Source organism: Geotrypetes seraphini, chromosome 2 (assembly GCF_902459505.1).
Source record: "Geotrypetes seraphini chromosome 2, aGeoSer1.1, whole genome shotgun sequence".
In the NCBI taxonomy this organism is placed as follows: Eukaryota; Metazoa; Chordata; class Amphibia; order Gymnophiona; family Dermophiidae; genus Geotrypetes; species Geotrypetes seraphini.
In genome coordinates this window covers 471,429,134-471,455,749 of record NC_047085.1, presented here as the reverse complement: position 1 = coordinate 471,455,749, position 26,616 = coordinate 471,429,134, and the positions used below count along the sequence as shown (strand labels likewise).

The window sequence follows — 26,616 nt, the reverse complement described above, 5'->3', positions numbered from 1 at the left end:
TGGAATAAATGGTCAGAATAGAAACAGGCAGTGAAAATTTTCTTTTATTGAACCTCATATATGTAACCATTATTCCAAACATAACAAAACATAAATTATGTCTAAATTGTCATGACATTAGAAGTACATATGGAGTAGTTGCAGGCAGTGGCGTACTTAGGGTATGTGGCACCCAGGGCCCATCATTTTTTGACACCCCCCCCCATCTATATGAAAAATGATTTTTAGTACCAATCTACATATCGCACCACAAGAGTGTACCTAGGAAAAGGCTGCATCTTAAACACTGCAGTGAGCACTAGAACACCAACACATACATTGTAAAACTAAACAAGCCAGATCCCGCACAGTCAATTGGTCCTGTAGTCAATGCCAACTGAAAACTATGTCTTTTTCATACACACAGAACAGAGATACACCCTCGCTAAAAATAGAAATATGTAGACAAAAGTTAAACTGATCCGCCAAGAAACCAGACCCTGGATACAATGCAACACCACAAAAAACAGTAACACATGTCCTCTAAAACAGTGCAAAATATAAAGACAGTAGATGTAAATTTGAAAAAACTGATACATAACAATCACCACTTTATAAATTAACAAATAAAAATAAAACAAATAATGAGATATAAAAAAATACAATTTTATTGGACTAATCCCCGTAAGCTCGGTCCCCATCCCCGCAAACCACCTGATTCCATCCACACAAGCCTTGAATTGTTTATATTAAAGTATAAAAAGAAACAATATTCTGTACAATTGTCAATTTATAAATCAGCGTCTTCTCCCCACTCTCTTCCCCATTTCCCTTCAGCATCCTCAGCCCACTCTCTCTCCACTTTCCTTCAGCGCACGCACATAAAAACAAGCAAGTAATTTTATATCATTTTCATTCTATTCATTCATAGAAATTAAAGTCTAGATAATGCCAGTCACATAACAAAACATGATTTTACAAAAATAATTCCCTGCAGTCAAGCCTGCAAGGATTATTAGATGTCTTTCAGCAGTTCCCCTCCCTCCCTCCCCCTTACCTTTGTGGCCAAGTCAAAATGATCTACCAACAATAAAATTTTAAAAACACAAAGCACGCTGTACGCAGAGAAAATGTTAATTATCATTTATATTCCGCGGGTTTTCAAAGAGGTCAAGGCAGATGACTTTATGCAATGTCACCTCAGTAACAACTATACAAAAATAGACAAATATTCCCCCTCCCTTTTTACTAAACTGCGATAGCGGTTTTTAGCGTAGGGAGCTGCGCTGAATGCCCCACGCTGCTCTCGACGCTCATAGGCTCCCTGCGCTAAAAAACTCTATTGCGGTTTAGTAAAAGGGGGCCATAGTGCAAAATATAGACAGCAGATATAAATTTTCAAAACGGACACATTTTGATCACTAAGTTGAAAATAAAATCATTTTTCCTACTTTTTTGTCTGGTGATTTCATGAGTCTCTGGTCCTTCTTCTGATCCTTCTTCTTTCTCTCTCCCCCTGGCTCCCCTCTTTATTTCTGCCTTTCTTTCTCTCTCCTCCTGGCCCCCCTCTTTCTTTCTGCCTTTCTTTCTCTCCCCCTTGACCCCCCTCTTTATTTCTGCCTTTCTTTCTCTCCCCTTGGTCCCCCTCTTTCTTTCTGCCTTTCTTTCTCTCTCCCCCTGGCCCTCCTCTTTCTTTCTGCCTTTCTTTCTCTCCCCCTTGACCCCCTCTTTATTTCTGCCTTTCTTTCTCTCCCCTTGGTCCCCCTCTTTATTTCTGCCTTTCTTTCTCTCCCCTTGGTCCCCCTCTTTCTTTCTGCCTTTCTTTCTCTCTCCCCCTGGCCCCCCCTCTTTATTTTTTCCTTTCTTTCTCTCTCCCCCTAGCCTGCACAAAGCCATCGTGCCGATTTCTCCACTTCCACGATTCTTTCCCTACCCTCACCCCCAAGCCAGCAGCCGATTTCTCCCTGCTCCTTCCCCGATGTCCTGATGTCCTGAACTTCATCGGGCAGCAGCAGCATTCACAATTCACTGATGTTGCCCGCTTCAGGCCTTCCTCTCTGTCGGGTCCTGTCTTCATGAAAACTGGAAGTAGGCAGGACCCGGCAGAGAACAAGGCCTGAAGCCGGCAACAGCAGCGAATTGTAAACGCTGCTGCTGCCCGAAGAAGGTAATGGAGCACCGAGGCAGTCCGCTTCTCCCCCCTCCCAGCCGAACCCCCGCTGACCCTCCTATCTCCCCCCCCCCCGTGTACCTTTCCGACCTTCCCAGCGCGAGCAGCAAACCTCCTTCGCGGCTTTCTCCTCCCTCTGCCGCGTTACTGATGACGTCATCAGTGATGCGGCAGAGGGAGGATAAAGCCGACGCTACTGGAGGGAGGTTTGCTGCTTTCGCTGGGAGGGTCAGAAAGGTTCACTTGGGGGGGGGGAGAGAGATAGGATGGTCAGCGGGGTTTCGGCTGGGAGGGGGGAGAAGCGGTCTGCCTTGGTGCTCCAAGGCCTGGCGCCATTACCTTTTTCGATAATGGCGCCGATGCTGCTTTCGCTGGGAGGGTAGGAGCGCGATAGGGACCGGGCCAGCTGTGCACCCCCCCCCTAAGGCGGCACCCGGGATGGACCTCCTCCTCGCCCCCCTTGGTACGCTACTGCCCTGGGGAAACAGCCTGCAACAAGATCGCGCGATGCCAGAGATTTTTGCCTGCTTCGGCTGTTTCCTCCGCCGCGGTCCCGCCCCTCCTCTGACATCAGAGGAGGGGCAGGAGCGTGGCGGAGGAAACAGTCGAAGCAGGCAAAGATCTCTGGCATCGCGATCTTGCTGCAGGCTGTTTCCAGACGCGACACCCGGCGCAGGGGGGGGTAACTGGACCGGACCGGGAGCACCCCCTCAGGGCTTGGTACCCGGGGCGGACCGCCCCCCCCGCCCCCCCTTGGTACGCCACTGTATAAATATTTGAAAATTAATAAAGATTAAAAAAAAAAAACAAATAAAGATCTGACCATGAACAAATCATTGCAGAATTTTGTGAGGGCAGTCTCTGTGGAGAGTTGGGGGCGAAAGCCAGATTGTAGATGATCAAGAATCTGTCGAGTTGAAAGAAAGTCCAGGCAGCGACGGAGAACAACATGCTCGAGTAGCTTGGATAGGAATGGAAGAAGGAAGACCAGGAGATACATAGATGGACAGATGGTGTCCAGCAAGGGTATTTTGAGAAGAGGCTTAACCACCGCATATTTGAAGGCAGCGGGGACATTTGCAGTGGAAATGGATAGGTTGAGAACATGGCAGATGGGATGCATAGCAGTATGTGAGATGGGGTCAAGAAGAGGGGTGGGAATAGGGTCTGAGAGGTATTTAGTAGGCTTGGCTGAAGACAGAAACATAGAAACATGATGGCAGATAAAGGCCAAATGGTTCATCCAGTCTGCCCATTCGCAGTAACCATTATCTCTTCCTCTTTCTAAAAGATCCCCACATGCCTATTCCATGCTTTCTTGAATTCAAATACAGTCTCTGTCTCCACCACCTCTTCCGGGAGACTGTTCCATGCATCTACCACCCTTTCTGTAAAAAGTATTTCCTTCGATTACTCCTGAGTTTATCATCTCTTAACTTCATCCTTTGCTCTCTCATTTCAGAGTGTCCTTTCAAATGAAAGAGATTTGAGTGTGGTGCAGTGGTTAAAGCTACAGCCTCAGCACCCTGAGGTTTTAGGTTCAAACCCACATTGCTCCTTGTGACTCTGGGCAAGTCACTTAATCCACCCCCATTATGCCAGGTACATTAGATAGATCGTGAGCCCACTGAGACAGATAGGGAAAAATGCTTGAGTACCTGAATAAGTTAATGTAAACCGTTCTGAGCTCCCTTGGAAGAACGGTATAGAAAACTGAACAAATAAATAAATATTTATGCCACAGAGACATTTAAACATCTATCATAACTTCCCTCTGTCACCTTTCCTCCAAAGTATTCATATAGTGCTCTTTAAGTCTGACCTTATGACGAAGACCATGCACCATTTTAGTAGCCTTCCTCTGGACCAATTCCATCCTTTTTATACCTTTTTGAAGGTGCGGTCTCCAGAATTTCACACAATATTCTAAATGAGGTCTCATCAGAGCCTTATACAAGTGCATCAATACTTCCTTTTTCCTACTGGCCATATCTCCCTATGCACTCTAGCATCCTTCTAGCTTGCACCATCACCTTTTCAACCTGTTTGGTCACCTTAAGATTATCACATACAATCACACCCAAGTCCTGCTCTTCTGTCATGCACATAAGTTCTTCACCCCCTAAACTGTACTGTTCCCTCGGGTTTTTGCAACCCAAATGCATGACCTTGCAATCAAAAAGTATATCCTACAAAGTATACAACACTGTCCCCCCGTTCATAAGGAATATTTCAGTTCAACATTTATCCAAAAATAGATAATACAAAGTATTTATCTAAAGATGATCAATTCAATAGTGTGCCAATCAACAATATGCTCAACAGAGCTCTGTTTCGGAGGACTCTCCCCTCCTTCATCGGGAGCAAATGTACTGCTTGGATCTCAAAAGTCATCTGAATGTAAACTCTTTTCTCACAGGTTCCTGTGCAGAGTTGTGAAAACTGAGGACCCTCAGTATTTACACCTTGTTATTCAATAGATTATGCAAAGTGTTTAGCTGCATAAGAGTATCTCATTTTTGATATTGAAATAATTTTTACTTTGTATCTAATGAGACATATTTAACTTTCTTTGTACTGTATTAAGTTTTGCTACCATTGTTAACAAGTTCTAATAACCACAAATAAGAAAGATCTTTCATTCCTAGCTCATCTGTAAACATTAAACCAGAATTAAATAAATTTTCTAACAATAATCAGATAGCATAAAAATGTTAAATTACTTCTAATTACTCACCTATCACAGTGTCTACACTGAAGCATGAGCTCTCCCTCCCTATAGCTAGAACAGCAGACAGGGCATGTGGATAGACTGGCACAAGGAGCACATTGTGTATAATTATTTTGCCATTCACACCTCAAACCTGGAGAGATTGCCCCACAATGTGTGCACCAAACACACCTAGAAAAACAAAACAATTTTTAGCTTATTTGTTTGTATGGACAGATCCCAAACCATAACATTATGTTACCAAAGATTGATTTGAAGATACATGGATATAGTTATCAACATGGGCTGCTATTAAGACATGTCATTTTATCACTAACTTGTGCTAGTTTAGCTTAAGTCTCATTATAGGCAATGATATTTGGTTACTACAGTAATAACCGGGGTTAACAGTAAAATAATACATATTAACATTGGCCCGCTTATAATTTGTATTTAAATACATATTACTATTACTTGTTGAGTTAAAAAATAAATTATACATCAACGCTTTATGTAAGTTATTGGTGAGACATCTTCAAAATGATATGGACAAAGCAGAGGAAGTACAACATAATGCTACCCAATTGGGCAAAGGTTACATCACATGATCAATAAAATGAAGTTTAAGGAGTTAAGGGGCCCTTTTACTAAACCATCCTGTGGATTTTATTGCCTTTTCTCAGGGTCTATCAAACTACCAACTAGTCTTAAGGAAAAGTTGGTAGTCGGTGCTATGGTCTGACCATTATTTTTTGGAGCTTGTACTACATTTACTGACCCATAAAAATGTAGTAGATTCTTCTCAAAGGGAATATGTTTGTACAGGAAATCTGATGCTGATAAATTCTGGTCCCGTGTAGCACCTCTTAAGTTGGGGATTTCGAATCCTATCTTATTGCATCTTTTTCTGATGTTCTGAACCTATACATCCTCTTTATTCTAAAAGCTGCACAAGAGGATTGTTCATCTCCCTCGTACCCACAATTATTAGTGCTTTTAAAGCAGGCTTGTTACTGAGTCAAGCATGTTTGTAGGAAAACAAAGAATCCCCAGAACAGGCAGGATTGGAGAGCATCTATGAGATAGTATAAAATATAGGTACAGGGGGATAAGAAATTGAATTATTTGGAGCTGGTAGGCCATTCTCAAATGGTCCAGGATTATTTTCCCTAGTTCTCTCTGCTAATTCTTCTTCATCTGGAAATAGATCTCAATCATCAGTGGAAAAGCTGACTAACTATTTTGTAAAGATAAATTCAAAAGGAAAATTAGGTTCTTACCTTGATAATCTTCTTTCTTATAAATATGTCTAGTGGGTTTTCCATCTAAACCCACAAATTGTTTGCAGAAAACTGTCTATCATCTTTTTCAACTGCACCTCCTGCCCCTTCAGTTCATACAAATGCAAACAAGTAGCACTGTAATGAAAGACATAACCGGAAGGAGGAAAACAAACATTAACAATAAACATTATAATATTCAAGCAGCTGCTATAAAACAGATAGAAAACTTGTGGTATGAACGGATAGCATAGCTAGTTTTAATAAAGGGTTGGACAATAATAGTCTGTTACTGAGAAAGACATGAGGGAAGCTACTGCTTGCCCTGGATCAGTAGCATGAAATGTTGCCCCTTCTTGGGTTTAGGCCAGGTAGTAGGGATCTGGATTGGTCACTATAAGAACTGGCTACTGGGTTGATAGACCATTGGTTTGACCTAGTAAGGCTATTCTTATGTTCTTACTAATCTTATATCATAGTTACTTGCATGTCCTGCTATTCAGCAGAGACTTGAAGCACTTGAAGACTTGACAATTATACAGTACACTCTCGAAGACCTTGACAGGAACCTTCTGCCAGTCCCTCCTGGGCTCTGTGGACCCTTTACATCTATGCTTTGTCAATGCACCTTTGGAGGGCATCTGGAAAGAGTTTCTTCCCCAGGGAACATACCTCCTGTGGATTCCCAGCCCTGGAGGACTTGGATGAGGCTAGGCCCAAGGCCCCCATTCCTCCCCTGTGCATTCCACCGCATGAGGGACATGGCATGATATAGGGCAGAAAGACTTGAGAGGTCCATTTCCTGTCAATTGTAAGCAAAATTGAAAGGTTTTGAGGCAGATGGAGGCTTTAGAAAAAAATATTGTTTAAAATCCAAGATGGCCACCACCAGCAAATCATACCAAAAACGGTTCCCTAACAACTGAGCACAGAACAAAAGCGTCCCGACAAAGGCGCACCGACAATTGCACGCAGAATGTATGCAGGCTGCTGTTCCCGCTGCTTTAAAGCCTTACTGGTAGTGCTGTGAGGGGGGCATGGGAGGTAACCCCCCCTCCAGTATCTGTATAAGTCCTTGTGTTCCCGTTGGGGGGACCCCCCCCCCAAGTACACTGAAAACTCCCATTTTCCTTTCAGTTTTTGGTGGTCGGGAGTTTTTCAGAGAAAGGGATTTTAGAAGAGGGGGCCCTAGGCTTGGGTACATAAATCTTTAAATTTGACTTTTCAAGACCTCACCTCTCCAATTTTCCCTATAGGCTATAAATAGCCTTACTCACTGTGCCTATGAACTGGAACAAATGGAGAAGAACTCTGCCTCACAGATTCGCTGGACCAACATGGTCTTTGGGATGCCAGTCGGACTGAGATCAGATTGAACCTCAACCCCCAGAAAACCTCATTGTGAATTTATAATGTTATAATGCCTCTGTATCGCTCAATGGTGCAACCTCACATTGAATATTGCGTTCAGTTTTGGTCTCTTTATCTGAAAAAAGATATAGCGAAACTAGAAAAAGTTCAAAGAAGAGCAACCAAGATGATAAAGGGGATGCAACTCCTCTCATATGAGGAAAGACTAAAGAGGTTAGGGTTCTTCAGCTTAGAAAAGAGATTGCTGAGGGGAGATATGATTGAAGTCTACAAAATCCTGAGTGGTGTAGAACAGGTACAAGTGGATCAATTTTTTTACTGCATCAAGATTTACAAAGACTAGGGGGCATTCGACGAAGTGACAGAGTAATACTTTTAAAACCAATAGGAGAAAATATTTTTTCACTAAGAGAATAGTTAAACTCTGCTAGAGGATGTGGTAAGAGCAGTTAAATGTAACTGGTTTTAAAAAAGGTTTGGACAAGCTCCTGGAGGAAAGGCCCATAGTATGCTATTGAGACAGAAATGGGATGGTTCCATGGAATGCTGCTACTATTTGGGGGGTGATTCAAGGTACTTGTGACTAGGATTGGCCTCCGTGAAGATGGAATACTGTGCTAGATCATCAGGACCATGCAGCTGGCCCACTATTAAACCTGGCCAAGCAGAGAAGGAGTTAAACAGCCTGCACTTAAGCTCCAGAATAAATCAGGGAAGCAAGCAACTATGCAATGGACAGCACCTAAACTTCAAAAATATAAAAGCAGGCTGGCTAGCTAGGTGTCCCTGAGGGCTGATCATGCTAGCATCAGACTTCCACAACATGAGTCTGCGTCTTCTCCCAGGCAGAGATCCCAACAAGTGGGAACCTCTGGGCACTGGGCCTCCAATTGAACACTTAGAAAAATACCCCAAAATAATAAAACTGCAGAGCAGAGCAAAAACACTTCTAAGCAACTCGCTTGCAGAAAACAAACTGAGGGGGCAGGAGCAGCTCCTTGGGAAAGGGATGTATTTGAAAAGGTGATTGATAGTTTTCTGCAAGCAATTTGTGGATTCAGATGCAAAATCTTATGGTTCAGGACCACTAGTCACATTGCATTAGAAGAGAACTAATCTCTTATGAGATCAATTTCCCAACTTAATAGATTTGATATGGTAAATAGTCCCCCCAATAGTAGAAGGCAATCTACATACAACAGTAGGGCTGATGGAAAAGCAGTTACTTATCGTAACAGGTGCTATCCGTGTACAGAAAGCAGATATTCTCACATGTGTGGGTGATGTCATCCACAGAGTCCGGTACGGACAGTGATAAAGTGTACTGTCACTTTATGCTTTTACGAAGATTCAAGACTGCCTGCACCGTGCATGTGTCTTCCCACCCAACATCGACTCGCAGTTCCCCAGTTTCATAAGAAAGCTAAGAAGCCAACCAGGAGAGGCGGGAAGGATGTGAATATCTGCCTGCTGTCCCTGGATAATACCTATTACGGTAAAAGTAACTGTGCTTTATCCTAGGACAAGCAGGCAGCATATTTTCACATGTGGGACTCCCTAGCTTACTGAAACAAGATGGAGGGAGAGTTTTCTTTTAGGAAGAAAATTAATTCTGTAAAACTGCTTGGCTGAAACTACCATCTTGTCTGGAATAGGATTCTAGACAGTAGTGAGATATAAATGTGTGAATTAATAGCTGCTTTGCAAATATCTTCAATGGGAGTGGAAATATATTGACGCCAACAATGAAGTTGAAGGGACTAGATTATTCTCGACTCTTCCAGGCAACTGTTGCTAGCATTCCTTTCCCTGATAAAATTGCTTAAAACTCTGGTGATTTTTCAATTTTCAGATTTAACTAGCTATACATTCATCCCATTTTCATTCTAGCCTCTACTCAGCAGTCACTTATTAGGTAAGTTTCAGAAGTCACTTATTAGGTAGGTTTCAGAAGTCAAGAAAATTTGGAGTCTAGGTGGTCAAATGATCTTACCACAGTTTGACATTTCAGCTGCCTATGACCTAGTTAATTATTCTTTATAATTAGATAAATTAAGTGAACGAGGTATCTTTGGTCTAGAATTAAAATGGTTTGAAGAATTTCTGAGGGAACATGATCGAAAAATTCAAGATAATGAAGGGAATTAGACTTAGTAGATAAAGACAGGTTGTTCACCCTCTCCAAGGTAGAGAGAACGAGAGGGCACTCTCTAAAGTTAAAAGGGGATGATAGATTCCGTACGAATGTAAGGAAGTTCTTCTTCACCCAGAGAGTGGTAGAAAACTGGAATGTTCTTCCGGAGGCTGTTATAGGGGAAAACACCCTCTAGGGATTCAAGACAAAGTTAGACAAGTTCCTGCTGAACCAGAACGTATGCAGGTAAGGCTAGTCTCAGTTAGGGCACTAGTCTTTGACCTAAGGGCCATAGTGTGAGCAGACTGCTGGGCACAATGGACAACTGGTCTGACCCAGCAGTGGTAATTCTTATAAGACATATACCGCCAGATTGTGCAGAGGATACTCTCAATAAGACATGCAATTTTGTGTGAAAATCACTGCCTGTGTGCAAACTAATTAGCTACTTAGGCAATAATAATGAATTATTGGCAGTAATTAGGTGATAACAAGCACTCACTTGGCAGTAATCAGGAAAGCAACTGGAGACCAGAGGGCAGTCCTGAGTAAGAGGAAAGGGTCTGAAAAAATTATGTAAACGAGGCTTCCTAGAAGCAGTTTCGTGACATGGGATGTATAACTCACTTGTCCAGGAATCTCTATAATAAAACCCTAAGCCGCGCATGCGCACTTCCACTTGCGTGTTCCGCATGTCCGTGGCCTAAAGAAGTGCACATGTGCTACTACAACTGCCCCACACTCGTGGCCCTGTGGGGCAGTGGCAGCAACTGAGTGGTGGAGAGCAGCCCCGCTCCGCCCGTTGACCCTCCACAAACCTCCCGGCTCCTGCGGTGTAGGCAGCACTATAAACACGCTGCTTCGCGCCCTTCTACTGCCGATTTTCTCTGCCGCGTCTCTGATGACATCATCGGAGACAGACGCAGGAGAGGAAATCGGCAGTAGAAGGCCGCGAAGCAGCGTGTTTAAAGTTCTGCCTTCACGGCTGGAGCCCAGAGGTTTGTCGGCGGTGGGAGGGTCAGGAGCAGGCCAGATCAGCAGAACAACAGCAGTAAAATAAGGGGGAGGGACCGAACGGAGCAGGCCAGATTGCGGTAAGAGAAGGGAAAGGGGGGTGGGGGAAAATGCTGCTACTGCTATACAGGGACTTGGAGGGGAAGGGAAATACCACTGCTGCTTCTGCACAGGAAAGGGGGGGGGATAGGAGGGAAATGCTGTTGCTGCTGCATAGGGAAGTGGGATGGAAATGCTGCTGCACAGGGAAATGGGGAAAAATGACAGACAGACAGCGGGAGGGAGGGAGACAGAAAGAAAGACACAGGGGCAGGGAGAGGGACAGAAAGACAGACAGAGAAAGGGGGCTAGGGAGAGAGAGTCAGTGGGAGGGAGACAGACAGACATATATTCTAGCATTCGTTAATGTAACGGGCTTAATGACTACATAATAAAACCCTAAGAGGCGCATGCGCACTCCTACCTGCATGTTCCATATGTCCGTGGCTGGAAGGAGTGCGCTTGCGCGCCTACAACTGCCCCACACTCGCGAAGGGAGAAGATACAGAAACAAAGAAAGACTGACAGACAGCCAGGGAGAGAGACAGTAAGACAGGGGGCCAGGGAAGAGACAGAGACACACAGGGGGACAGAGACAGAAAGAAAGGGGGGCAGGGAGAGAGATAAAAAACATAAAGTAAGAAAGAAAGAAACGCCTCAGCGACCCATTGTGCTAAAAGTCTACACATCTATTCTAGCACCCGTTAATGTAAAGGGCTTAAATACTAGTTGTACAAGAATACTAGTTAACATACACCATTTTGGCATTGATTCTGTACATAACTCCCAAAGATCTAGTACGTAGGGTGCAATTCTATAAAGGGCCAAGATGTAGCATGCATAGTTTTAATTTTGTACCAGCATTTGAGTATATACAGTACTATTGCAAAATTAATATTTAATATGTGTGAATATGATAGGACCGTCCATATACTGTTCAAGCTCCAATGGCTGCCTGCCCAGGCTTGATTATTTTTTTAATGGCTGGTATTGCATTTAAGTTTTACATGGCTCTATCTATGAATACTTTTCTAATACATTAACTTTCCTGGCTTCAAGAGCATTGTCTAAAAACTGTCGTTACCATTCTCAGTGAAAGGAGTATGGTACAGATAGATTCTTCATTTTTAATACTAATCACAAGTCCACAAACTTGCACATAGATTAGAAATATAATAAATCAATCATAATAAATGGTTGATAAAGTAAAAGAAAAATGAAGATTAATTATTTAGCCCACATATTAGATCCAAGAACAAAGAAAAGGAAAAAAAGGAATATATAAACTTGTCATGACAGAGTAGGAGACATAGTTAACCCCCAAACAGCCTGTTCATTACACTGTGGGTAATGCAATTTAGCCAATGCTGACTCCCCCTTCTTCTCTGGCCACAATAAATTCAAGTACCGTATTTGCCGGCGTATAAGACGACTTTTTAGTACCTTAAAATCCTCCCCAAAGTCGGGGGTCGTCTTATACGCCGGGTACAGTTTACATGCCCTTACTTGCGGGGCTGGATGTACTCAGTCGCGCGGCTCTTCTTCTCCCTACCTTCTCTGCTTGCAGCACAGAGCCGAACGGAAGTCTTCCCGACGTCAGCGCTGACGTCGGAGGGGAGGGAGGGCTTAAACAAAGCTTAAACAAAGCCCTCCCTCCCTCCGACGTCAGCGCTGACGTCGGGAAGACTTCCGTTCGGCTCTGTGCTGCAGGCATGGCAGGTAAGGAGAAGGAGAGTAGCCTCGCGGTTCGAGGGGCGGCCGCCCCGCCCCGGTTGCAGCACAGCCGGCCAGGTTCCCTTACTTTTGTGGCACTTCCCCGACCGACTGATAACAGCCCGGGTCCGACAATCCTCCCTGCCCTGTAGCCGCGAATCTAAATACCTTCTTACAGCAGCTGTAAGAAGGTAATTTAGATTCGCGGTTAAGGGCAGGGAGGTTTGTCGGACCGGGGCTGTTGTCGGTCGGTCGGGGAAGTGCCACAAAAGTAAGGGAACCTGGCCGGCTGTGCTGCACCCGGGGCGGTAGAGAAGGTGTGCGGAAGAAGGGGTCGTCTTATACGGCGAGTATAACACAAAACTCTATTTTTTAACTGAAAGTTGGGGGGTCGTCTTATACGCCCAGTCGTCCTATACGCCGGCAAATACGGTAATTGTTTCGGCTCAAAAAAATAGGAAATTTTTCCTTCAAATGAGAGAACATTTTACAGGAAATTTTAAGACAAATAGTGCAGCAAGGGCCAAAACCCTTGGCCTATAATTCAGGAAATCTTTCCTTCTTTTCTGTGTTTCCTTAGATAATCTGGAAACAAACGAATAGTTGAGGCAAAAAACTTATCATTCATGTGCCTGAAATAAGTTTGAAGTATTAAGTCGAACTCCAAGTACAGATAGATTTTAGATTCAAGTTTTCATTTCCAGATGGTCACATTTTGGAATAATTTACTTGATCAGAATAGACTTCAACCTTCCTATTCTCTTTTTTGATGCAATTGAAAACTTGTTTGAAAAATCCTTATGAATATGTAATACTTTTCTCTGATTTATGTGGTTTATATATTTGCTTGAATGCCCTGGCTAATTTGTCAGTTTATTTTTTATATATGCTGCCTAGTTCTAAATGGAGAGTAGGCAACAGAAAAATGTTTAGAATAGAATAGAAAGTTAGAAAAAAAGAGCAGCTTATGTATTAAGGATAAATAAAGACCAGAAGCAATGTTATATACTCAGAAATATTTTTAAAGAGGAGATAATATATTTCCGAGACATTCTAGAATTAATTAAATGAATGAACAACTGATATCCTTTATCACATGAGACACTGTCAGTTTAAATCTGCTAAAATGATAGTATTGGAACATAATTAACCATTTGCACTTCCAGCTTCCTTTTGGTACTGTTTGCAGTGGTGGATTCAAACAGTAAGTATGGTAACTGATGTCACAATCATCACACAGCAATAATCTTCCAGGGTCTGTAGCCTTCCCACAGGCTTCACAAACTGTGCACTCCAAGCACCTCCAGCCTTTACTGAGTATAACCTTGGTGATCTGGAGATTAAAAGAAAATAGTCTGATAATTCAGAAATGGTTTTTCAAATTTTACGATTAATATATACGAGTATGATATTAAATTTAAATTCATTTTCACTTCCAGTCTGTCAAGTCCTCTTCACAACAAATCTGAATCTAACAAAACTGAAAACAAACTATGCTAGATAAACACCAATTAACCTTTAGGAGGCCTTTTACTAAAGGGTGTTAAGCCCTTAATAAGTAGAAACAGATTACTAAGGGACAGATTCTCAAAACTTACCATGCCCCTAAGGTGGTCGTATTTTAACAACCGATTATCAGAAGGGTCTTTCCAAAGCTTCCTATTAGTCTCCAACTCTGCCTACCACCTCCAGCAAGCAGGCCCGCCTCTTTATAAAGGTGGGCCTTCCCCTTCCTGGTGCACCCTGGGATGAACTGGGAGGGGCCTAAGGCACTGACTGGCCAGGTGCTTAAGACCCCTCCTATGGGAGAAGCCTTAGGCATCTGGTCCAATCAGGGATTTAGGCTTCTTCACGGTGTATCATGGGATGCGCCCGAGAGGGTGTCTTGGGAGGGGGGGCGGGGGATCCCAGAAGCAGGAGAGAATGGGCATCCCTCCAGCCAGGGGTGTCAGGGGGATGGAAACCACCAGCAGTGAGAGGGAGTGGGCATTTCACCTGCCAAGGGGGTTGTCAGGGTGGGAATCACTAGCAGCGGGAGAGAGTGGGCATCCCTCCTATCGGGAGGGGTGAGAAGGAGTGGGAAGCCCTCCTGCCTGGAGGAGTTGGGTGGGGGGGCTGTCAGGGGGGTTGCTTTCAAGAGTTAAATGTGTGTCAAGGGCTTAATGTCCTTTAGTAATAGTCCACACACACGAGGGCTGATTGAAAAGTAATGAAACTGCTTTTGTTTTTCTTTCCAAGAAGTAGACACCGGCAATGCTGTGCTGGTTCTTGTGAAGCTCATATATTGAGATAAGAATTGCCGCTGCTGGGTCAGACCAGTGGTCCATCGTGCCCAGCAGTCCGCTCAAACGGCGGCCCCTTAGGTCAAAGACCAGTGCCTTGAGTCTAGCCTTACCTGCGTATGTTCTGATTCAGCAGGAACTTGTCTAACCTTGTATTGAATCCCTGAAGGGTGCTTTCCCCTATAACAGCCTCCAGAAGAGCGTTCCAGATTTCCACCACTCTCTAAGTGAAGAAGAATTTCTTATGTTTGTACAGAATCTATCCCCTTTTAACTTTAGAGAGTGCCCTCTCATTCTCTCTACCTTGGAGAGGGTGAACAACCTGTCTTTATCTACTAAGTCTGTTCCCTTCATTATGTTTTGATCATGTCCCCTCTCAAGTCTCCTCTTTTCAAGGGAGAAGAGGCCCAGTTTCTCTAATCTCTCACTTTACAGCAACTCCTCCAGCCCCTTAACCATTTTAGTCGCTCTTCTCTGGACCCTTTCGAGTAGTACAATGTCCTTCTTCATGTACGATGACCAGTGCCGGATGCATTATTCCAGGTGGGGGCGTACCATGGCCCGGTACAGCGGCATGATAACTTTCTCCGATCTGTTTGTGATCCCCTTCTTAATCATTCCTAGCATTCTGTTCGCCCTTTTTGCCACCGCCACGCATTGCACGGACGGCTTCATTGACTTGTCTACCAGTACTCCCAAGTCTCTTTCCTGGGGGTTTCTGAACCTGCAGTTGGACCATTGTAATCTTCATTGTTGAATCATAGCAAGAGGAAGAGCTTTGTACATTTTGTCATGGCAGATGAGGAAGATGTGTCTGTGAGAGTTCGCCAGAGGTGTATGACTGAACTGTGTGTTAAACTTGGAAAGAGTAATAATGAAACTCTTGAAACATTACAGCAACTTTAACACAAAATTCAATCGTGCACCTCTGGCGTATTCTAACAGATATCTTCCTCATCTGCCATGATGAAATGTATGAAGTTCTTCCTCTTGCTGTAACCCAACAATGAAGATTATGGGAGTCCAACTGCAGGTTCTGAATTGTCAGTGTATGAGCTTCAGAAGAACCAGTAAAGCGTTGCCATGTCTACTTCTTGGAAAGAAAAAAGAAAGTTTCATTATTTTTCAATCAGCTCTTGTATATATGCATGTAGAAAATAAAATAAAAGAATAAAACAGGGGAAACAAAACCACAAACTTGAATACACAGAAACAGAGTGGAATTGTGATAATCAGAATGATGTGCACAAATAAAATGTCCTTCAACTCATCTGATGGTACAAATGCCTTTATTCATCCAAAATTTCATAAATTCATCCTCAGGAGTCGTGGGCGGGGAAGAGTGGTGAGAGAGCTGCTACTGTTGCCCCTAGTCCGCAGCGGCATTTCTGCTGTGGAGGTCCCTGCGGCGGGGTGTCCTGTATGGAGGTCTTGTGGCGTTAGTCTGGGCTGGTAGTGCGTGCACCAGGGATTCCGCCTCTGCTCATGGTGACAAGAAGTTCTGAACACGGAGGACTGTGAATATTAAATCCAGACTCCTGAGGCAGGCCGGTTTGGCCGAAACATGTACATTGTAAAATTATGGTCATACCTGTTAATTTTCTTTCCTTTAGAAGCAGCAGATGAATCCAGAGACTAGTGGGTATAGCTCACATCGACCAGCAGGTGGAGATAGAGAACTGATTAACAGTTGGCCTTAAAGCCTGGTGTTCCTTCTGTTGATTCAGTTATGCACTTTGCCCAAGCATCCCGAAAGGAGAATGAGCAGCCACAAACTCCATTCCAGTAAAAAATGTGTCTTTCTCTTCTGAATACCATTGATATTTTCACTCTTTTTTATTTTATTTTATTTTTTTATTTTTTATTTTTTTTCAGTCATGAAATAATACACTTACCAACCATAGCCCCGGCTACCCTTATGACCTAAACACCCTACACACAGCCCGTGCACTTGGGGAGGGGCTCTGGATTCATCTGCTGCTTCTAAAGGAAAGAAAATTAACAGGTATGACCATAATTTTACCTTCCATAGCAAAGCAGCAGATGAATCCAGAGACTAGTGGGATGTAGCAAAGCAAACTCAAACTGGGTGGGACGCCAATGCCGCCTCTGCCAGCACTGCCGCGCCAAAACTCGCCTCTGAACGGGCCGCTACATCTAACCTATAATGCTTTGAAAAAGTATTCCCTGACGACCAAGTGGCCGCCCGGCAAATCTCCTCTAATGACATCCCCCCGGACTCCGCCCAAGATGTAGCCAAAGCCCGAGTGGAATGAGGATGAAGGTGCTCCGGTACCTTCTTCCCTGACAACACATACGCCGAAGCAATAGTGTCCTTGACCCAACGCGCAATGGACGCTTTAGACGCCGCCATCCCTTTGTTTTTACCCGCGAACGCGACAAAGAGATGGTCCGACCGTCGAAAATCATTCGTCACCTCCAAATAATGGAGAAGCATACGGCGGACATCCAGTAGCCGTACCGACAAAAAACGCTTCCCCCAATCATCCTTCCTGAAGGATGGCAGGAACAAACTCTGGTTCACATGAAAGGACGAAATAACCTTAGGCAGGAAGGACGGCACCGTACGCACCGTCACCCCAGTCTCCGAGAAACGCAAAAAGGGTTCCCTGCAAGAAAGCGCTTGCAGTTCCGATACTCGCCTTGCTGAAGCCATCGCCACCAAAAAAACTGTTTTTAGTGTGACATCTTTCAAAGTGGCCGCTGACAGGGGCTCAAAAGGTGCCCCCTGCAATTTCCCAAGGACGAGCTTAAGGTTCCAAGTTGGACAAATTCGCTTAACCGGCGGCCGGATATGTTGAACCCCCTTGAGGAAACGCACCACGTCCGGCTGCGATGCGAGAGCCAAGCGAGCCACCCGGCCCCTGTAACAGGCAATGGCCGATACTTGAACCTTTAAAGAGTTATATGCTAACCCTTTCTCTACGCCCTCCTGCAGGAACGCAAGAATAGCCGGCAGAGAAGCATGGAAAGGCGCAATTCCGTGTATTCCGCACCATGCATCAAAAATTCTCCAGACCCTCGCATAGGAGGCTGACGTTGAAATCCTCTTAGCCTTAAGCAGGGTGGAAATCACCCGTTCTGAATAGCCCTTCTTTTTCAGCCTTGACCTTTCAATAGCCAGGCCGTAAGACCAAAGCGGCCCGGATCTTCCATTAATATTGGACCCTGCGTTAGCAAGTCCGGAGTTACCTGGAACGCTACCTGCTCGCCTACCGACAGCAGCATCAGATCTGCATACCACGGCCGCCGTGGCCAATCCGGAGCCACCAGGATTACTCTGCCTCGAAAGCGAGAGATGCGTTGCAACACCCGCCCTATCATGGGCCAAGGCGGGAATACATAAAGAAGGGAATTCGGAGGCCACGGGAGAGCTAATGCGTCCACCCCCTCCGATCCCTGTTCCTTGCGTCTGCTGAAGAACCGAGGCACCTTCGCATTGCGGGAAGAGGCCATGAGATCCATTTCTGGCAACCCCCAACGATGGACTAGCAGGCCGAACGCTCGAGCCGACAACTCCCATTCTCCCGGATCGAGAAGAGTTCTGCTGAGGAAGTCCGCCTGCACGTTTTCGTGCCCTGCAATGTGTGCCGCCGACAGAAGCGGAACATGCACCTCTGCCCATCGAAACAAATGTCTGGCCTCTTCGGCTAACTGCGGGCTCCGGGTACCCCCCTGCCGATTGACATACGCGACCACCGTGACACTGTCCGAAAAGATCCTGGTCGGTCTGTCGTGAACTAGGGCCTGAAATGCCCGCAGCGCTAACCGGATCGCTCTTAACTCCAGCAAGTTTATGGGCTATTGAGCCTCCTGGGAAGACCAAATTCCCTGCACCGACGTCTGCATGCACTGGGCTCCCCAGCCCTGCAGGCTGGCATCCGTCATAACTACCACCCAATCCGGTGTGGCCAACGGCATGCCCCTCCAAAGATGCAAGTCCTGGAGCCACCAGCGCATGCTGTGAGCTGCTCGAGGACTCCACTGGAGACGCACATTGTAGTTCAGAGAAGCTGGGGACCAGCGAGAGAGCAGAGACTGCTGTAAGGGCCTCATGTGGCTCCGGGCCCAGGGAACCACCTCCAGAGTCGCCACCATGGAGCCCAGCACCTGTACATAATTCCAAACTCGAGGTCTGAGCGACCCGAGAAGGAGGCGAATTTGAGCCTGCAATTTCTCCCCCCGATCTCGGGGTAGAAACACCTTCCCCAGAGCCGTATCGAACCGTACCCCCAGATGTTTTTTTTTTTTTTTTTTAAACTGGAATGAAGAAGCCAGCCACTCCTGCACCAGGAAAGGAACCCCTCTATCCAACGGAGGGGAGGGTGGAGCAGGGACCTGGGAGGGCCCAGGTGTACCTCCCAAAGCCGGCACCAATCAGCCAGGCACCCCCACCTACTGAAGAGAACTAGTCTCAACAGAGGAATCCTAACGGAACACCACTTCAATCTATCCTGCAGCAGGCAGAGACCAGGAGCTAGAAGGATAGCTCCAACCCTGCTGGGAGATAGAGCAAAACTGAATCAACAGAAGGAACACCAGGCTTTAAGGCCAACTGTTAATCAGTTCTCTATCTCCACCTGCTGGTCGATGTGAGCTATACCCACTAGTCTCTGGATTCATCTGCTGCTTTGCTATGGAAGTTGAGTTATTGGATGAATTTATGAAATTTTGGATGAATAAAGGCATTTGCACCATCAGATGAGTTGAAGGACACTTTATTTGTGCGCATCATTCTGATTAAGAGAATCCCACTCTGTTTCTGTGTAGAAAAGAAAACGCCACGATATAAACAGAAAGACTGTGGATGTAGATGTTCTGAAAGATGATTATTCACTCTTCACAGTAAAATCATAAAAATACAAATATAGGTCTAAAAATATAGTACACGTGATTGTCCAGCCGAAAAGAAAATGCCTCAATATACAATACACGCATAGCAAATGCCAATATACTTGTAAAGCAGTTCTCACCTTAATACTGACACAGTATGGATGGTAACACTGCCCACATTGAGAACACGCAAGCAACCTTCCCTCTGCACCTTGGCCAAAACTCCCACAAACTACACACATATCCTAAAATAACAAAACAGTAAACTATTTTCAAACTGAAAAAAGCAATCAATTACAAAACCATTGTTTATTCATTTTTCCCTGTGATAAATACATTTGAATTCAAGCAATAATGCATCATCATCATAACTGTACTTGAGGGACTGTACAATTTAACACTTAATGAAAGATGTACAAAGTCTTCTCCCCCACACTGTCTCCCAAAACAATGGGGGGAAATCCTTTAGTGCAGAGTTTCTCAACACACGGTATGCGTACCCTTACGTGTATGCGAGCCACTTGTTGGGGGTATGTGGCATTGCATGGGTCACCCACACCCTTCCTCCTCAATCGCCTGCGCCGTGGATCCCATGCTCTCCTTCCTGCATTCCCTTCTCCGCTGAAGCGAAAAGGCTTCCCTCCAATGGCAGCGGGAAATCCCAGTTACCTCTTTTCAGGGCTGCTCCTTCCGCCCTTCATCCACACAGGGATGCTGCTGGTCTGGAAGCCTTCTTGCTGACGTCAGATGAAAGGCTTGTGGAACAGCCACATGCAACATTTAAGAGCCGCTGCCCACGATGCGTCCCTGTGCTGCTGAAGGCAGGAAGGAGCAGCCGAACTGGACGGCCCAGAAGGGAGCGAGCGCACTGTAACAAGTAAGGAAGAGAGGGGACATAATTGTGGGCGAAAGGAAGGGGGGAATTTGAGACAAAGGATGAAAGGCAGAGAGGGGGCACGAACTCGGGACACAGAAGGGATGGAGGGAGGAAACACTAACTTGGGAAAATTGTTGGGCATGAGTGTGTGAGAGGGAAAAAGATGGTGCACACAGGGAAAGGAATAAAGAGGAAAATTGTTGGGAATAGAGACAGAGAGGGGGATTGAAGTAGAGATGCACGGGGAAGAGAAGGATGAGAGGGAGAAATGTTGGATATGATGGTGGAGAGAAAACAGAGGGATAGATTGAAGGGGATGCAAGGGGGAGGAATGTTGGACATAGTGATGGAGGGAGGGATGTAGCATGGTGCTGGAGAGGGTTGATAGAAGGAGAAATGGGCATAGGGCTGGTGGGAGTGGTGAAAAGTGCTGGGGGATGAGAGGGAAAATGTTGGATGTGGTAGGAGAAGGGGGTGGGAGAGATGCACCATGGATAGATCTCTCTCTCTCTCCCGACTCCCTTTGCAGCAAGGGAGGGAATGAGAGAAAAACTGATGGACAGTGAGAGAGACATGTTGCTAATGGGGATGGAAGAGAGAGAAAGAAAAGTTGGACTCATGGAGGGACAGAGAGAGATGTTGGTTGGGGAAGGGAATGGGGTCCGGAGGAAGGAAGCATGCAGGAGGAAGAAAGAAAGAAATATTGGATGCACAGTCAGAAGGAAGTACAACCAGAGACTCATGAAATCATCAGACAAAAAGGTAGGGAAATGATTTTATTTTTTATTTACTGCTCAAAATGTCAGTTTTGAGAATTTATATCTGCTGTCTATATTTTGCACTATTTTTCTATAATTGTCTTATTTTTCTATAGTTGTTACTGAGGTGATATTGCATATTTTAAAATCATCTTTTCTTGATCTCTTTGGAACCCCCCCCCCCCGAATATAAATGATAATTAACGTTTTCTCTGCATACAGCGTGCTTTGTGTTTTTTTAATTTTGTGGTTACCATTAGATTATATTGTGTGTATATGAAAAATGAATGGAAAAAATTGCATTAAAATTAGTACTATTATTATAGGGGTGGGGGTACTTGGTTGATATTTGTTAGACTTAGGGGGTACTTGGCTTGAAGAAGTTGAGAAACACTACAGGCCTCTCAGTATCCGTTTCATCCTAGAATTCAAATCTCTAAAACAAAGGTGTCCAACCTCGGCCCAAATGAATATGCATGTCATTTTTTAATTCATTGGGGAAATCCTGAATACCTAACTGGATTGCGGCCCTTGAGGACCAATGTTGGATAATCTAGCTCTAAAAGGTCATATTCCAAAAATGTAAAGAAAGTTAAATGTGAAAACATTAATACAAAAGACATTTTTCAATAACAGTTAACATCTATACAACATGCTTTAAGCAACTATTGTTTTCACACAGCAAACAATTTACTAGAAGTGTACAGACCAAAAGTTGGAGTTAGTGATAGGTTTCTCATATTGTTTATGGGATTATTCATTTGCTTGAGGGGCAATGCTATCTATGGTGCATTTTATTGATGACACAGACAACAAGTTGAAAAATGTACATTTAGTTTAACAAAATGGCATCTTTCCCTTTCCTCCATTTGCGAATCATTAGGGTGACAAGGGGAAGAATGTGTCTTTGTGCCTATACATATAACCCCCCAGAGACATAAGTTTATTTCTAAAAGACAAGTATACTTATGATCCAGTGAGATTTATCACATATCAGAATTTTTGAATTTACATCACATTGATATAGTATTGAAATAGGAATTTTTTCATATTTTTACTAACTAGTTCTCAGAGAGTGACGTTGAACTACCTATGCAATGACTGGACGGTAAACTCTTATCCTAAGAGAGGGTTTTCACCCCCTCTTCAGAGTTTCACTTCTCTGAGCATACCTTATAAAGCATCTTCACTCTCTCAGCACTAGGTTTCAGTATAGTCAGGTCTTGTTTTGACTTTATACATATAGCCAGGCAGACAAAAAGATGGAGCCTAGGTAAAATGTGCTTGCAAATCCAAAATTTCAGAAATATTGTTGATTGTTTCCAATATCTTTTTAAAAAATGTACACCCCTAAATTTTATTCTCTGCCTTTGGCCTTAGATTTTTAAATTTACATATGATGATGAAAATCACTAACTCTGGTTCTAAAAACACTGAAACCATAAAGTGATTAAAGTAAAAAGTGTGTCTAACCTGATATAAAGTAAATTTGTCATTGCTAGAAAATAAGACAACTGTATTATGCATTGAGTTTTCTTCCTCATCCTTAATTGAAGAAATATCAATTGCAGTCACCTGAAATAAAGTAAATAGTTTCAACAGTTTAGTTACTGTAAAAAAATCACTTATTTCATTATTGTTACAAATAATGCATCCACAATTCATTAGCTTAATTAAAACTGCTCATTAGCTTAATTCACTGCTTAATTAAAACTATTGCTCCAGCTACTGCCTTTCCTCCCTTCAGTGAGCAATAAGCCTCCCAAACAAATGTTCAAACAGAGCTTTTCTTAGCCCAAAGAATAAAGGTTTCCCCAACATAAAACCTGGGCTGGAGTTTATTTCCTCTAGCCTGTTTGGTTAACTTAGCTCAAATTCAAACATAATTCTCAAAGATTTCCTTTGCAAACATTGTATTTAATCTAGTTGCTAAAACATGTCTTCATAATACCTGGGAGCATGGTTTAAGGCTCATGTCAGTTTCAATTCCAGGCTAGCAGGTCCAAGTCAGCATGGCTCCCTTCATCTCTTCAGCAGGACTGGGACAGTTTGGCACTCTGCATGTCCCCACCATGGGCTTTTTCATTTAAACAGCCCAGCACTATGTCCTTTTTCATGTACAGCGACCATGTTGTATGCAGTATTCCAGGTGGGGGCATGCCATGGCCTGGTATAACGGCATGATAACCTTTTCAGATGTGTTTGTGATCCCCTTCTTAATCATTCCTAGCATTCTGTTTGCCCTTTTTGCCGCCGCCGCACATTGCGCAGATGGGTTTCATTGACTTGTTTACAAGTACTCCCAATTCTCTTTCCTGGGGGCTCTGCCATCGATGCGAGGGGGGGAGGAGGGGATGCTATTGATGCCGGGGGGGGCCTTTGCCAAAAAAAAATAGTGTAAAGGTGTCTTATGTTTTCCCTCATTCAGCGGGCCCCCCTAATAATTTTGGGCCTTAGGCACGTACCTACTGGGTCTACCCTTTAATCCGGCCCTGCCTAGTAGTGCTATAGAAATGATTAATAGCTTGCAGTCCAAGGTGTGAAAGGCTGCTTCTCCAGGATGGGAATCTGTCTTTGGAAGAAAAACAGTAAAAATGATGGATTGGCTAAGGTGAAATTCTGAGATTGCTTTAGAGGGAATTTTGGATGTGTTCGAAGAACCCTATCTTCATAGAATCTTGTATATTGTTTTTCCCTTTAAATAGGACCTCACTACAGTTTCCTTACATTTTTTTTCTACCGAGTTTAGATCTTGTGAAAGATGGTTGCTTGAAGGCTACATTTCTGGTGCCAACTTTTATTTATTTATTTATTTTTTAATTTTAGAAAGTAGTGATGGTAATATTCCAGAATAAAATAATTTGCAAGAAAAAACCCAGAAATCTCCCCTTGCTGGTATTACTAAGGATAGAAAATTACTTGGAGGAGAATGTGAATGTTTAATTACCGACTCAGTTATTGCTATATGGAGCAATCCATAGTAGCACCTTGTAGGAAGGTGGTTTGGTATTGATAAGATGGCATAGGAGCAGTGAACAAAGTAGCTGAAATTGAGTCCTAAGTTAACAGTTTTCTACACAGAATTATGTTCCTGAAGAATGAAAAAGGTACCAAATAAGCTACTGAATTTGTAGTTTAGACAAGTACAAGGGCTGATAGAAAAGTAATGAGACTGCCTATGTTTTTCTTTCCAAGAAGTAGATATGGCAGCTCTGTGCTGGTTCTTGTGAAGCTCATACATCAATATTTCTGAACCTGCAGTTGACCTGCTGGAGACTGTCACAGCGAGAGGAAGAACTTCGTACATTTCATCATGGCAGATGAGGAAGATGTGTCAGTGAGAGTATGCCTGAGGTGTGTGACTGAATTTTGTGTTAAGCTTGGAAAGAGCAGTAATGAAACTCTTGAAATGTTATGGCAAGCATACGGTGGTGAAACAATTGGCCATACTCCAGTATTTAGCAGAAGTTTTCTTCAGATGCAGTGAAAAATGCCACAACCACAGTGCTAAAAGTGATGTCGCAAAACAGTTTACTGCACATCTTTAAATCATTTTTGAAATGCTGCAAAAAATGTATTGAATGTGAAGGATGCTACTTTGAAAAATAAAAATGTTCAGATCCCGTGGAGTCATCTAATTTTGAATTAAAAAGCAGTCATTACTTTTCAATCAGCCCTCATAAAAAAATCACTTAGGGACCATTTAACTAAAGTGTCCTGAAATCTGGGTTTAGTGTGTGCTAATGTGGGAATTCCCTGCACATTAAGCCCAGACTGTGCACAATATCTGAAAAAACTTAGGGCTCCTTTTATGAAGGCGCATTAGAGACTTAACGTGTGGAATAGTGCGCGCAAAAATGCCACGCGCACTGGCTGCTACCGCCTCCTCTTGAGCAGGCGGTAGTTTTTTGGCTAGCGTGTGCTAATCCGGTGAATGCGCTAAAAACGCTAGCGCACCTTTGTAAAAGGAGCCCTTAATGTAGAAACACTCAGCATTAGTTAGTTAACACTTCCATGTCCTTTTTCCAACCACAATAAGCCTCCTCAAAAATATTTTTTTTTACAAGCACAGCTAACAAAGTTAGAATACAGAAAAATGGAAAATACTACAAAATGCTTTAATGTGTTTTCCAGTAGCTGGTTTTCTCATGCTAAATATGCATTGAAAGCTCCCTTTTGTTGAAATGATTCTGAAGTAAAAGGCTAGCACTTGCATATGAGTCACTTCATTGCACAGTATTAAAGGGTTTAGAATAATTTTGAAGCTAAATGATGAAAAGCAGCAAGAGGTTAACCGTTAAATTATAATTTGAAAAAGGAAGCAAAAAAACCATGGAATTAACATTTTTATGTTTTTACTATGCAATTAAGTGCAATAAAAGACGATGCTTGCGTTTCTCTGAATTTATAGTAACATAGTAGATGACAGCAGATAAAGACCCGAATGGTCCATCTAGTCTGCCCAACCTGATTCAATTTAAATTTTTAAATTTTTTTTCTTAGCTATTTCTGGGCAAGAATCCAAAGCTCTACCCGGTACTGTGCTTGGGTTCCAACTGCCGAATCTCCGTTAAAACCTACTCCAGCCCATCTACACCCCTCCCAGCCACTGAAGCCCTCCCCAACCCATCCCCCACCAAACGGCCATACACAGACACAGACCGTGCAAGTCTGCCCAGTACTGGCCTTAGTTCAATATTTAATCTTATTTTCTGATTCTAGATCCTCTGTGTTCATCCCACGCTTATTTGAACTCAGTCACAGTTTTACTCTCCACCACCTCTCTCAGGAGCGCATTCCAGGCATCCACCACCCTCTCCGTAAAGTAGAATTTCCTAACATTGCCTTTGAATCTACCACCCCTCAACCTCAAATTATGTCATAGAAACATAGAAGATGACGGCAGAAAAGGGCTACAGCCCATCAAGTCTGCCCACTCTGCTTACCCACCCCGTTTATGCCCTAATCACCCAATTTTCTTATCTTGACTCTCGTAGGGTTCTTTAAAGTGAATACGTACTAGACGCAATCAAGATGCTGCATCTACCGCCCCGTGGCATCTACCGTCCTCTGGTTTTACCATTTTCCTTTCTCTGGAAAAGATTTTGTTCTACGTTAATACCCTTCAAGTATTTGAACGTCTGAATCATATCTCCCCTGTCTCTCCTTTCCCCCTGTCCATCCTTTCAGGGCTTCCAGTCTCTCCTCATACGTCTTCTGGCGCAAGCCTATTATCATTTTCGTCGCCCTCCTCTGGACCGCTTCAAGTCTTCTTATGTCCTTCGCCAGTTACGGTCTCCAAAACTGAACACAATACTCCAAGTTTAGCCTCACCAATGACCTGTACAGGGGCATCAACACCTTCTTCCTTCTACTGGCTACGCCTCTCTTTATACAGCCCAGCATCCTTCTGGCAGCAGCCACTGCCTTGTCAC

General features: G+C 43.8%; 1 protein-coding gene across 11 annotated transcripts in view; it reads right to left on the bottom strand.

Annotated features, from left to right (window-relative positions):
- KMT2C (lysine methyltransferase 2C) overlaps positions 1-26,616 on the bottom strand; it is an 803,286-nt gene that overhangs the window by 351,507 nt on the left and 425,163 nt on the right. For all 11 annotated transcript variants that reach the window (XM_033931655.1, XM_033931654.1, XM_033931660.1 and 8 more), the window contains 4 exons: positions 22,655-22,756; positions 19,687-19,791; positions 13,562-13,743; positions 4,887-5,051 (listed from right to left, as the gene is read on the bottom strand). In XM_033931655.1, coding sequence (XP_033787546.1) covers positions 4,887-5,051; positions 13,562-13,743; positions 19,687-19,791; positions 22,655-22,756 — 554 coding nt within the window. The remainder of the gene's footprint in view (positions 1-4,886; positions 5,052-13,561; positions 13,744-19,686; positions 19,792-22,654; positions 22,757-26,616) is intronic.